This window comes from Cynocephalus volans, chromosome 10, assembly GCF_027409185.1.
Source record: "Cynocephalus volans isolate mCynVol1 chromosome 10, mCynVol1.pri, whole genome shotgun sequence".
Taxonomy (NCBI): Eukaryota; Metazoa; Chordata; class Mammalia; order Dermoptera; family Cynocephalidae; genus Cynocephalus; species Cynocephalus volans.
Genome location: NC_084469.1, coordinates 97960786 through 97974169, shown reverse-complemented (window position 1 = coordinate 97974169; position 13384 = coordinate 97960786). Strand labels below are relative to the sequence as shown.

Sequence of the window (13384 nt, the reverse complement as noted above, 5' to 3'; positions counted from 1 at the left end):
ACCTCTTAAAGGCCTTACCTTTCAAATACCATATTGGGGATTAAGCTACAACCCGAGCTTTGGAGGGGACAGACATTCAAACCATATCAGGCAGTCAGACTCCCTGTATACGATCTCAATGAACTTTCACGGCCACGCTGTGAAATGGGGATCTGTTTCTACAGATTAAAAATCTCCCAGACTCAGAAGGTTGAACTCATACCTAGCTGGTGAGAATTTGAACCCAGAACTGATTTTAGGGCCTGAGCTTCTCCCCATCACATTAAAGAAAGGACAAGGTGTTCGCATCTGGTCAAAAGTCAAGACACGGGATGCTGAAATGCTTTATTATCATGACTTATTGGAAGGTTTTCCAAGTTGCTTCCAGGCAGGTGAGGGTGAATGGATTTGGGGGCTCAGTTCTTCAAACTTGTGAAGGCTTCCTTTTTTTCTTTTTCTTTTAATGTCTCATTAAGTACTCTGGGGAGAAAAAAAAAATCCAATTGGAACCTGATCTGGAAAGGTCAGATCTTTCTTCTAAAACAGGCAGTTCTTTGTAGACCTCGCAACAGGCTTTCCTAGGATTGTGAGTTAAGGGGTCATAGAAAGATCTGTGATGATCCCATTGCTTCTAAAGTATGGCAGATTCCACTAGGGGCACCTCTTCAACAGGTGAGCAGTCAAGAAACTGACCAACAGGGAATCTGGCTTCTTAAAAACTGGAAGAAGAGACCCTACCCAGAGCAGTAAATCACCTGTCGCAACAGGGTCTTCCTGTTGGAGGCTGGAGAGAGGAGAAACATAAGTTATCACATGGGGACCCTTGTAATTTGGGCAGTCATTCTCCAACATCCCACAGTGAAAATATTCCTGAGTGAACTGACCCATTTACAAATTGGCCCTCACCCCAAAATCCCTCCATGACAAACTTCCGAGCTGCACTGTCCGAGAGAAAAATCATGTGAGCTCCCTATCCAATTAGAAATGTTCTAGTAGCCACCTACAAAAAAAGAAACTGGTAAAATTAATCTTAATAACATATCTTATGAAACCCAGCACGTCCAAACTATTGTCATCTCAACATGCAATCAAGATTTTAAAATATGAATGAGGTAGTTTGTACTCTCTGTTCTGTACCAAGCCTTTCCAGTCCAGGGTGTGTCTTACACTTGAGGCACATCCTGATTTGGACAGTGGCTGTGCTTTGAACAGCACCGCTGTAAAGGGTCCACTTCCCACCCCCATATCAATGTCCAATGGTCTGTCTCTCAACTGCAGAGTGAAATTGGAAATCTTTCAAAATACCGGCAACGATGAATGTCATGTGTTGAACTGCTGGGCCCAGCCCACAAGACAGCAACACATGAAGCTGTAGAAGATTTAAGCTAGTTAACAGTGAACAAAGAAAAATGGATATGGTTGTGTTATGAAGTGAATTGCATTCCCCGAAAATTCAGATGTTGAAGTCCTAACCCCAGTACCTGAGAGTGTGAACTTATTTGGAGACAGGATCATTATAGACCCTCATTTTAGGTCCTTCGGGTAGGCCCCTCATCCAGTATGAATGGTGTCCTTATAAAAATGGGAGAAGTGGACACAGAGACATGTGTAGAGGGAAGACAACATGGAGAGACACAGAAGAAGACCATCTGCAAGCCAAGGAGAGAGGTCGGGGACAGAGCCTGTCCTCACTGCCATCAGAAGGAACCAACCAGCCAGCACCTTGATCTCAGACTTTTAGCCACCAGAACAGTGAGACAATAATTTTCTGTTGTTTAAGCCACAGTCTATAGCACTTTGTCGTGGTAGCCCAGGCAAACGAATGCACACAAGTTGGCTGGGGGCATCAGAAAAGAACGGTTTGCCCACAGAAGGGCTACAGCCCTTGGGACAACCAAAGATGCATTCAACTCTCTGCCTGCACCGTGCATCCACCTGGGTTCCCAAAAGACCTGTCAGTGACTCATGGTGTCACGGGGGCTCTCTGCAGACATATCTTGGGAGAAAGTAGAGGGTCAGTGGTGGGTAGGAGGAGCTCAAGTCTCCATCCCTTACCATCTCTGTGATGGGCCGATACACCTCGCTTCTTGGGTTCCTGGCAAGTAGAACCTCCCCCACCAAGGTTCCTGACAAAAGGCCTTCACCAGCTAATTTGGGCATCTAACGAAAAACTCTGGCCCTGGTTGGGAAGATTGCCTCCCACCTCCTTGTGACAGCTAGAAAAGGCAGAAAGCACAGCTAGCAACACTGATGGCCAGCAGTGAAGGAGTTTGTTTACCTTACCACGACCCTAGAAGAAAGAGCGTGCGTTGAATCAGATGCTACCCAGAATCCACTGCAACCAAGCACGCATGTGCACGTGTGTGTGCTCTGCAGTTCTACCCACAGACCTTCCCCCCACACCGAGGGGCCCTCCACTGGACTCGTTCAGTACACAGCCCAGCAAAGTGGGGCCACTGAATCTCACCATCAGGACAGCCACAAGCAGCTGCATCAAAGTGGTCAGTTGTAGAAGCTATCGATTTGTTCTTTGTATTTCTGGATTATGAAATTTCTCTTAATTTTTGCTGTTGGACCTATGGAGGAAGAAGAAATCTGTTGAGGTGTGGAGATGAAAGGAAATTCCACACGTCCCATGCACAACTGGGCAACAGGGTCCCATGGCTGGAGCTGGAGCTAGGTTGGGCAGCCAACTCTGCCATTGTGCCATTGACTTCCTGGGCGTGATGCTTTCGCCATCTGTGTATGGGGATGATGGAACCTCCGTGCTGTCCTTGGGAAGTGGTGAGGACCCTGGAAACTGGCACACAGAGGGTACTATCCTTTGTGCACCCAGTGGAAGAAGGAAATCATCACCGTTTCAAACCGCCCTCCTCCCCATTTCACTAGTGAGGGGCTTAGAGAGGGCCAGTCATTCTGAGGTGACCTAGCAAGTGCATGGCAGAATCAAGACTTGAACTTGGGAGTTGTCTGCTCCACAACCCAGGACATTCATAACCACTGAATCACCAGGGGCTTTGTACTCCCCTCAAGGTGTCTCCAACAACCCCCACAAGGACTGTTTTCAACTTTTAGATGAAAAGACTGAGGCTCTGACGGACAAGTCCCTTCCCCGTGTCAAGGGACCAGGATTCGAACCCAGGTTGTCCATCCATGCTGTCAAATTACAGCCAAGTGCTAAGAGCAAACCCCAAAGAAAGGATGTCAATAGAATCCAGGATCCCCACTCTGGAGTGAGCCCTTCTCTCGTGGGGGCGGGGGAACAGACAAAAACAAACTCGTGCACAGGACGGTTTTGGGTTCCGATGTGTTATGGAGGTGAGAAGCCAGGTTGATATAATAGGAATGATGCTGAGCTACCAGGTGATATACTAAGCCAGTGGCCTGCCACTTCAGCCAGGGTGGTCAGGCTGCTCAGAGAAAGTGGCCCTTAGGGTGAGATCTGGACAATGACCAGGAGCCATCCAGGTGAAGAATTGAGGGGGAAGGGCATTCCAGGCACAGAGAACAGCAGGTGCTTAGGCCCTGTGGTTGGACCGTGCCCAGAGAGCTGCAGGAACAATGAAAAAGTAGGTAGGCTGGGGCAGAGTGAAAGAAAGGAGAGGCCCACGGACGAGAGATCGTGCAGAGCAAAAGTAAGGAGTTTTGATTTTATATCCAGGGTGGGGGATGGAGCCACCTTGGAGAGCAGGGCCTGTGTGTGTGCGTGTGTGTGTGTGCGTGTGTGTGTGCGTGTGTGTGTGCATGTGTGTGTGTGCGCGTGTGTGTAGGGGGAGCTGGGAACCAGTTAGGTGGAGTTGGCAGCATCTCTCCCCCAGTCCCTGGCTGGTCCTACAGGCCCTCTGACCCCCAGAAAACAGCACATTCTCCTCAGTGCCCACATGGCCCCACACATCAGCAAGGGACCAGCCTCCCAAGATCAAGGCCACCAGATGGTCACCCAGCTCACCTAGCTCTCCACCTAGGATGGAAAAGTCCTTCTCCAAGATGGCCCACTTGTAAATCTTCTGCGTTTTGGAGGTGGCTACCTCGTTCACAGCATCTATACCTTGCTGGATGGCCGTGTAGACCAGGGGGTCTCGCGTCTTCACGATCTCAGACACGGTGGACGCCTGGCTGCCCAGGCCCCGGCAGAAGTTGATGGCCTCGAAGCTCAGCTTGTCCAGAGGTTCTCTGCTTATCACATCCATCTCGCACTGCGCCAGGACACCCCTGTCATCACACACGCACTCCCCGGCTGGCCCTCCCAAGCCCTAAAGACCAAGAAGCAGATCCCAGGTCCCTTGGACCCACAGGCGTGGCGTCAGGGAGCACACAGCTGGCTGCAGAGACACCCCCCGCCCCCTAGCACAGAAAGCCCGCGTCACCTTCAGCGTCAGCAACATGCTCAGAAACTTGACTTGATCTCCCACCAGCACGGCGTTGCTGATGATGGGAATCTTCTTCTTCACCAGGGTCTCGATGGGAATGGGGGACACGTTTTCACCACCAGCAGTGATGAGGATTTCTGGAACAAAGCTTGGCTCAGTGTGGGTTCAACCACTACAGTATGACACCCCCACCCCTTGGGACCGGACGGGAAGATGCTGTCATGAGCAGTACTCCCCAAGAAAAGCCCAGAAGCACCAGCCCCACCATCTGCTGCAAATTGCCATTAAGTGTCAAAGTCCTGAGCATTCTGCATGGACAGCCTCTTAATTCATTGCCTATTTCTCAGTCCTCTGCACCCTGTTCTGGACTGCTGCAAGTGTCTCTCTCTCTCTCTCTCTCTCTGTGTGTGTGTGTGTGTGTGTGTGTGTGTGGCTCTTACAAATCTGGTTTTTTGAAAAGTTTCATCTCGTTCAATTTCTTTAAATTTCCATGTTGTCAATAGTTTAAAACCAAAAATTACATAAATCTGTCTAATCAACTTCTGGGAACAAAACATTTGAATGTCAGTAGTAAACCTTATACAGAATAAACTTTTAAGTATGAGCTTACTTACACCACAGAGGACGCACCAAACTCTCACTTCCTTTTCTTTGAGAGCATGCAGACAGGACCTGCTACTCTGTCACGTACCTCTGCCATGTGTATGCTAGAAAGATGGTGAACGCTTTCTGGCCACTCCCTGTTTCTCTGGGTCTTTCTTCTTCCCTCAGTTAACCGCAACAGAGTCTAATTCCAGTCTTACCCCAGGGCATGTTTTGCATCCCTGATTTTGGCAAGATCTAAAATAATCTCCTCCAGTCTCTAAAAGTCTTCAACAGCGCCTTCTCCAGCCTGATACCCATCTGTCACGTATTCGTTTATGCTGGAATGTTTGCCTCTTTCTGTTCCCTACACCCAAACTTTCTCCACCTTATCCCAAGATCTTGCAAAATCACTTTCACCACAGTTGTTATAGCAGAAGTAATAATCAATATGACTCTGCAATGGGCATCTACGGGGCTGCCTGGCTTGTGACTCTTTCTTGGGCCCAGAGCACTCTGATGCTTCTTTAGGGAACTATTCTCTGCTGTTCAATGTATGTGATTTGGGTGGGGTGGACCACAGGGGGGAGCATATGACCAGCTCCAACCAATCAGCATATTTCACCCCTTACAGCAATTCGTTCCAAGGGTGATCTTGACTCAAGAGGATCCAGTGCAATTCAGGACTAAAACTTTTGCTGAAACTATTGGCAAAAATACACTCTAGCCCCTTGGGGGTCAGAAGAGAGCCTAGACCATTGGCAGTTTTCTTGCCAGCAAATGGGTAGTCTCTTTAAGAATAGCACCGGGGCTGGCTGATTGTTTCCGTTGGGTAAAGCATAGTTTTGATAAAACCAAGGTCCAGGGTTTGGTCCCCACACTGGGCCAGCCACAAAAAACAAACAAACAAACAAAAAACAAACACACCAACACAAAGGAAAAGTCAGTGAGAGAAGTATAAAGATCTTCCTCGTGATGTCATTTTGGTACCTGGACCAGCCATGCCTAAGCTAGACTTGCAAAGGTTTCTGTAATATTGAACCAACAGCGTAATTTTTTTTTTCACTCAAACCCATTTAAAATGGGTTTTCTGTCACTTGTCATGGAAATAGTGCTAACACAGCCCATTTATTGAATAGTTACTGCCTATGGCAGGCTCAATACCAAATGCTATCCACAAAGGTTGGCAAACTACTGATGGCCTATGGGACAGATCCAGCCCAGCACCCAATTTTATACAGCCACAAGCTAAAAATGGTTTTTACATTTTTAAGGGGTTGGAAAGAAATCAAAAGAATATGTGTGACATGTAAAAAGTATATGAAATTCATATAGGCGCATGGCCGTGCCCATGCATCTACATGCTGCCTGCAGCTGGTTTTGTGCTGCAAATGGCAGACATGAGTCTCTGCGATGGGAACCACGCATCCTGCAAACCCAAAAATATTTACCATAAGACCTTTTATGGGAAAAGTCAGCTGACCCCTGTTCTCTATCATTTCATTCAATCCTCCTTTTATCCTTATAACTCTGGAGATTATTATGATGATCTAACTTACAGGGAAAAAAACATGGAGGTTTCAGGGCTTGTCCTTCCCAGGTCCGTCTTCCTGAGGGTGGACCATGGTGTGTGGAATGCTCAAGGGGAGACTATTTGCTGGCATGAGCATGAAGGTGGGGGGCTCGGAGAGCCTTCATCTGTGCCTTCAATTGTTCAAGGTGGGCCTGCTTACAGGAGACCCCTTCAGAGTCCAGCCCGCAGTACCTTTGATGCGGCCAGTGATGTAGAGGAAACCCTGGTCATCCATGCGACCCAGGTCCCCAGAGTGTAGCCAGCCTTCCTCATCGATGATCTCCATTGTTTCTTCCTCTCTCTCCAAGTAGCCCATGAAGACATGCCTGCCCCAGATGCAGACCTCCCCAATCTCATCCGTGTTCTTCTGGAACAGCATGTTCTTACACCCGCTCAAGACCCTGCCGCAGCTGCCAGAGGATAGGAGAGGGGAAATTGAGGCCCAGAGAGAAAAAGCCACCCACCCACGTGTGTCCAGATCTGCAGCCCAGGCTCCTAACACTCTGATTAGCTGGCCCCAGGCCAGATCTGCACCCTCTCCAGACCCAGTGGATGGAAGGAGGTATTTGCCAAAATGTTCAATCTGGTGAGTCGGATTCCCAAACACTTTGTGAATTGGGAAACCCAGCAGCATTGCAGACTGTTTTTTCCCTCCACGTATATGGGAGAAGGAAAATGTGCTTAACAACAGCAACAACAGCCCTTCACCTTTTAGAAAACAAATATGTAGACCTACATGTGATGACCAGGACAGCTGATTTTAAGTAAGACAACCAACTCTTTAGAGGTTAAAGTTACTATCAGAAATCTGGGTTTTCATAAGACTCCTTTTTTTTTAGAGATAACATTTGTGAGGGAAGTTTTAGGATGCAGAAAAGGAAATACTTTCTTATTGCATTGCTGGGATCTCTTTCACTGGCAGTTAGAAGGGCCAATGGTTTCAGGGTTCACTGTGGAAATTCTCTCGGTGAGCAAGAGAAAAAAGAAGTCAGGGCTGAGAAATTCAAAACTTACAAACAGCTGACTTATGATTTCCCCATTGAAGTGTTTCCAGAAATGTAGGAAAATTCAGAAGCCATAATAGAAAAGACTGATAAATTCAACCATGTAAAGGTCACCAATTTCTGCACAGCAGAAAACACCTTAACTAAAATCAAAATGCCAGTGACAAACTGGGGTAAAATATTTGTAACTCATATGAAGGACAAAGGGCTGATTGTTCTAATATGTAAAGAGTGTCAACAAACCAATAACAAAGGGACTAATAATCCAATTTTTAAAATCGGCAGACAATATAGACAAATAGTTCAGAGAAAAGTAAGTACAAGTAGGGAAAATTAAGCCCTAAATATCCACCAATAAGGAGAACTGTTAAATAAATTATGGTACATCCACTCAGTGGAATACTACACACCTATTAAAAAGAAGTCAGCTATTGGCACTGATACGGAAACTTCTCCACAAGATAAGAATCCCTTACTAACCAAATTCTTTTGATTCCTGAGCTTAGATGGCATGAGTCAAGAGTGAGTAGAATTTTGCATTATGAGTTCAGATCATGATGGATACTACATTATCTGAGTTCCTGAGCTCCAGATAGCAAATAATTGGAGTTCAGAGAAGGAGAGTTTTGTGTCTGTTTTTACATGGAAAATGTTTCTGTTTGGGATGAAAGCATATATGTCAGTGAACTGCTTATGCCAAGTTCACTTGAAAGAACACAACGTGTTGTTTTGCCTCTGGGATGTTGTTATGGGTTGAATTGTTCTGTCCTCCCCCTAAGATTCATATGTTGGAATCTTAACACCCAGTACCTCAGAGTGTGACTTTATTTGGAAATAGGATGTTGCAGATGTAATTAACTAAAATGAGGTCATAGAGGAGTAGGGTTGGTCTCTAATCCAATATGACTGGTGTCTTATCATACAGGAAATTTGAAAACACACACACACACAGAGGTGAAATGTTATAGGAAGATATAGAGATTGGGGTGATGTTTCTACAAGTCAAAGAACACCAAAGATTGACAGTTACTGCCAGATGTTGGAAGGGAGATCTGAGACAGATTCTTTCCCAGAGCCAATTCTTTTTCCCCAGTGCCTTTGGAAGAAATCAACTCTTCTGACACCTTCAGAACTGAGACAATAAATTCCTGTGTTTAATTTTGTGGTACTTTGTTATGGCATGCCAAGGAGACTCGTACAAGGGGAGGTTTGGGGTGTGAGGAAGGGAGATTTTATCATTTTTATACCTTCTGATTTTTAAATTTTTGATATGTGCATGTATTACTCATTGAAAAAAAAAACATATAAAGATAGTGGCTGGAATCTGTACCATACTTCCAGGGGCAGGACAGTGTCACTTATCTTTAGGAAAGGGCTGCTCTTTGGTTTTAAATAAAACTTTAGTGGGCCTTTGGGTTCTGCAGAAAACAGATAGATAAAATTATGGAGTAAAGCAGGGAGATTTGGAGGCACTAACATCCTCCACAAGATAAAGTCAAAGGCAGAAGATGGTTTTGCCAGATTAGGAAAGTTTAGCTTATTTTTTGCTTCCTCAGTTGGGACCTGGACAACCAGAGAACCCCAAGCAAGAGAGGGAAGCCAGACCTGCAACACGGTGGCAGGGAGGGGGTGAAGGAGTGTCCACACAACCAGAAGATTCTGTGAGGGAGCGTGGTTCTCAGACTTGGAGTCAAACTTGCCTTTGGTATTCTTACAGTTTGGGTATCACTGGGTTCAACCCTGCAGCCTGGGCTGAGCTGAGCTCAGGAGAAAGCCAGAAAGGGCCCATGGAGGTGTTTGAGATGGAGAATCATGGAGATGAAAGGTCCTCCCGAGGTCACAGGAGGGGAACGTGAAGGCGGAACTCTCAAGGTACCGACAGGGAGACCCTGGAACATCCTGGGAGCCGTTCCCCTTGTCTGTGGGCTCTCTGACAAGCCTGGGCTTCCCACAGTCATGAAGATGTGGGGCTTGAAAGCTGGAGAACAAGCATCATTCTGGAGGCACCAAGTCACCCAGAGGCCCTCCCACCCACCCATCTTCATCCCCTTCACCACGTGTCGCTGGAGGACCAGCGGTCTGCACCGGAGGCTGGTACCTTAGAATCTTGTAGTTATTCGGGTTGGATATTGTGTGAGGTCCCGTGCTCTCGGTCATCCCATATAGCTCGCCTATAGGTATGTTCAAGCTCAAAAAGAACTCAGCGGTCTCCTGGGGGAGGGACGCGGCCCCGCTGAAGAAATAGTGGCAGTGATCCAAGCCGAGGGAGCTCTTGACTTTGCTGAACACGAGGGACTTCGCCATGCAGTAGCTCATGGTAGTATCATCTTTCCTGTGAATCAGAAGCCAAGGACAGCTCGATAATCACCAAGGCCACAGGGGCGGATGGACCCAGCTGGAGAAGGCCGAGCCTCCTCCCTTCCCCTGCCAGCCCTCTGGACTCTACCTACCCCAACATTCTTCTTGTGTTGACCTTTAAGCCAACATCTCTTGCCCATGAAAACGCCTTCTTCTTCAAGCTTGAGAACTTGGCATTATTTTCCTGTATCATCTCATGCATCTTCTCCCAAATTCGGGGCAACCCTAGGAAGGCGGTAGGCTTTATCTCCTGCAAAGTGGTTATCAAGGTGCCCTGTGTGGGACAGAGCTGAGTTAGTCATGGCAGGCCTTCTGTGGATCAGAGATGTCCATCTCTCCCGATCCACCCAACTCTGCCCGAGAGGACCTTTCCTTTGTTGAGTGGACCAGGATGGGCTCCCAACCCAAGGGAGCCAACCCAGTGGCTGTCATGGCTAATCAGATTTTTGCACTCTCTCTAGGTATTTGATGGGGAACAAAAACTGGTATAATATCTTTGGAAAGTAATGTGACAGTACTAGCAACATTTTAGTTGCAACCTGGCAACTTCATTTCTGTGGGTGAAGGAATTTTTAGCTGAATGAAAGACTCAGGTATGCAGAGAAACACGAGATGTTCTTTGCAGCATCCTTCTGTAAGAGAATGGAAACAGTTTCTATGTTCAACAATAGGGAATTGACTGTCCAGGCATATGCAACTGTTAAAAAGGATGTTAGATCCTCCCAAATTAATATATACGTTCAATGCCATCCCTATCAAAATCCAGGCAGCGTTTTTCATACAAATTGATGAGCTGATCTTAAAATTTGCACAGAAATGCAGAGGACCTAGAATAGCCAATTAAGTCTGGGAAAGAAGAATGAAATCAGAGGACTTACTACCTGATTTTTAAATTGTATTATAAAGTAGGGTGATTTGGATAAAAATGAAAACTTAAAAGAACACAGTCAGCTGTTTCCAATGCTGCTAAATGGAACCTGAGATGAGGACAGAGAAAAAATCCTGAGACCTGGGGCTTAATGAAACATCTGTGGAATGAATGAACAAACATCTGCTCACCTGGCCTGCCCTGGAGGGTACAGTGGGGTCCCAGGTTTTCACTCGGCCTTACCCTGAGAGCATCTGGTTGAGCAAAGTACGTGACAGCCCCGATCTTTAGGGGTATCCAGATGTCCATCATCTGTGCTACAATGTGGCTGAGGGGCAGGTAGCTGACAAACACCTCCTGCTTTTTCACGGTGTGACTCAGTCCAAAGTCCTTCATCAATGCCCCAGCCGTCCACGTGATCTAGAACACAAGGGACAATCCAGGGAGCCTTCTTCTTGCTCATGGGTGATTCTAGAGGTATTTATTTAGCAAACACTTACAACACACCTACTACGTGCCAGGCACTGCCCTAGTGCTTCATAAACACTGAGTCATCTAGTCCTCATCATAACACCCTGGGGTCGGTAAGTGCGATTCTCCCTACTTTTCAGAAGGGGAAACAGAAGCTGGGAGTGGTGAACTAACTTGCTTGAGGCTCGGGGAGCTGCAAAATTCAGCAGGCGGCTTCGGGGGAGTTTCCAGACAGATTCAGAACGTCTTCCCGGGGAGCTCAGAAAATAGAAAGATTCAGTAAGTGTCCCAGAGTCAAATCCTGTCTCCACGGCTTGATCTTGGGCTGTTTGCTTAAAATCCTTTGCAGCCTCTGTTTCCTCATCTGGAAAATGAGGACAGAAGCTTCTCACGGTCCATTATAAAACTACGGAACCAACACTGTCAAGCAAATAAAAAGGTTACCCATAATCCCATCACATAAGCACTTCCAACAATAACATATTATGTTTTTCTTTCTCCAATGCATAGCTTGATGTAGCGTTTTAGTGTATCATTTTGCCCGTCTAGGTTTCTCACTGGTGTCATAAATCTCTGTGGAACAGTCGCCTTCTTAATCCAGCCACACTGACCTCCTTGCTGTTTCTCCAACACATCAGGCAAGGTTCAGCCTCAGGGCCTTTGCACTGGCTTTTCCCTCTAATTCTCTTCCTCCATCTTCCTCCTCCCACCCCCACCCTACCATGACTGGCTACTCCCTGAATGTTAAGTCTCAGCTCAAATGTTACCTCCTTAGAGGGGCCATCTCACACCACCCAAGCCGGAGGTGCTGTCGTCTACGTCTGTATGTGCCACTCACCACAACCCCAGTGGTTTTATGTGCTCATTTCCTATCTGTCTTCCTGAGATCCAGGTTTGGGTCTGTCTTGTTCACTGCTATATTTCCAGCTTCTGGAACATTCTCCAGCACATGGTAGGTGCTCAATATATTTTTGCTGAATGGATGAATGAATGAGGAAACAGAAGGGATGGTCAAGTGCAATGAAGTTCACAAAGCTTTTGGCCCAAAATAAGCGATCAGGGTGAATTCCACGTTCTCCTTCCAGCCTTGAGGTAGAGGAATTTTCCTTCTGCCTCTGCAAGCGCTGTCACTCACAGCCTGGAGTTCAAGGAACACAGTACCCATTTGCTGAGGGAAGTGGTGTCGCATGTGTAGACCACGCTGAATGATGGTTTAGACTCTCCTGGTGCTGTGGATTGAATGTCTCCTCGAAACTCATTGAAACTCGACCCCCATTGTCATGGTGTTAAGATGGAGAAATCTGAGTGTGGTATTTGAAAGGCAGGGCTTTTAAAAAGTGAGTGCATTCATCCATTCATGGAGTCATGGATTAATGGTTTATCAAGGGCATAGCTCTGATGGCTTTATAAGGACAGCAAGTGAGCATGTTAACTCTCTTGCTCACGACATTCTCGCCTTGTGATGCCCTGCGTTGCTCTGTACAGAGCCCCCACCGAGAAGAAGGCCCTCACTGGACATGCTACGTGGAACTTCCCAGCCTCTAAAACTGTAAGAAATAAATTTCACTTCTTTATAAATTCCTCAGTCTCAGGTATTCTGTTATAAGCCACTGAAAAACAAACGAATACACCAGGATTTAGATCTTGGCTCAGACCTTCCTTTGAGCAAGCCATTTCCCCTCTCTGAGCCTCAGTTTCCTCATCTGTAAAAGGGGTTAATGACTCAACATACCTTGTAAGGTTTTTGTAAGAGGTTAAAATGTGTTTATCTCGGGCCGGCCCGTGGCTCACTCAGGAGAGTGTGGTGCTGATAACACCAAGGCCATGGGTTCGTATCCCATATAGGGATGGCTGGTTCGCTCACTTGGGAGAGCGTGGTGCTGACAACACCAAGTCAAGGGTTAAGATCCCCTTACTGGTCATCTTTTCAAAAAAAAAAAGTGTTTATCTCCACATGGCACATAGTGCCCCATACATGGGAGAAACTTGACATGTTGACAGGTGTTGAGAGTATAAGGTTAGCTTTAATTTCTTGCTATAAAGATGATGATGGTGATGATGATAAAGAACAATATTAATGGTCAGGCATTGTTCTGAGCATTTTATGTATATGTGGTAGATTAAAGACAGCTGCAGATTCTCTGCCACCCCTCCCATTCAGAGATGTAGTCTATTTCTC

At 46.6% G+C, this 13384-nt stretch overlaps 1 protein-coding gene across 2 annotated transcripts in view; it reads right to left on the bottom strand.

Annotated features, from left to right (window-relative positions):
• Nucleotides 1-2481: 2481 nt before the first annotated feature.
• LOC134389059 (long-chain-fatty-acid--CoA ligase ACSBG2-like) overlaps nucleotides 2482-13384 on the bottom strand; it is a 32613-nt gene continuing 21710 nt past the window's right edge. Inside the window, exons 7-13 of one of the 2 annotated variants that reach the window (XM_063112491.1) lie at nucleotides 10978-11154; nucleotides 9959-10140; nucleotides 9607-9840; nucleotides 6697-6914; nucleotides 4347-4486; nucleotides 3929-4175; nucleotides 2482-2555 (exon numbers count right to left, since the gene is read on the bottom strand). In XM_063112491.1, coding sequence (XP_062968561.1) covers nucleotides 2482-2555; nucleotides 3929-4175; nucleotides 4347-4486; nucleotides 6697-6914; nucleotides 9607-9840; nucleotides 9959-10140; nucleotides 10978-11154 — 1272 coding nt within the window. The remainder of the gene's footprint in view (nucleotides 2556-3928; nucleotides 4176-4346; nucleotides 4487-6696; nucleotides 6915-9606; nucleotides 9841-9958; nucleotides 10141-10977; nucleotides 11155-13384) is intronic. The other variant, XM_063112492.1, reaches the window with a different exon arrangement.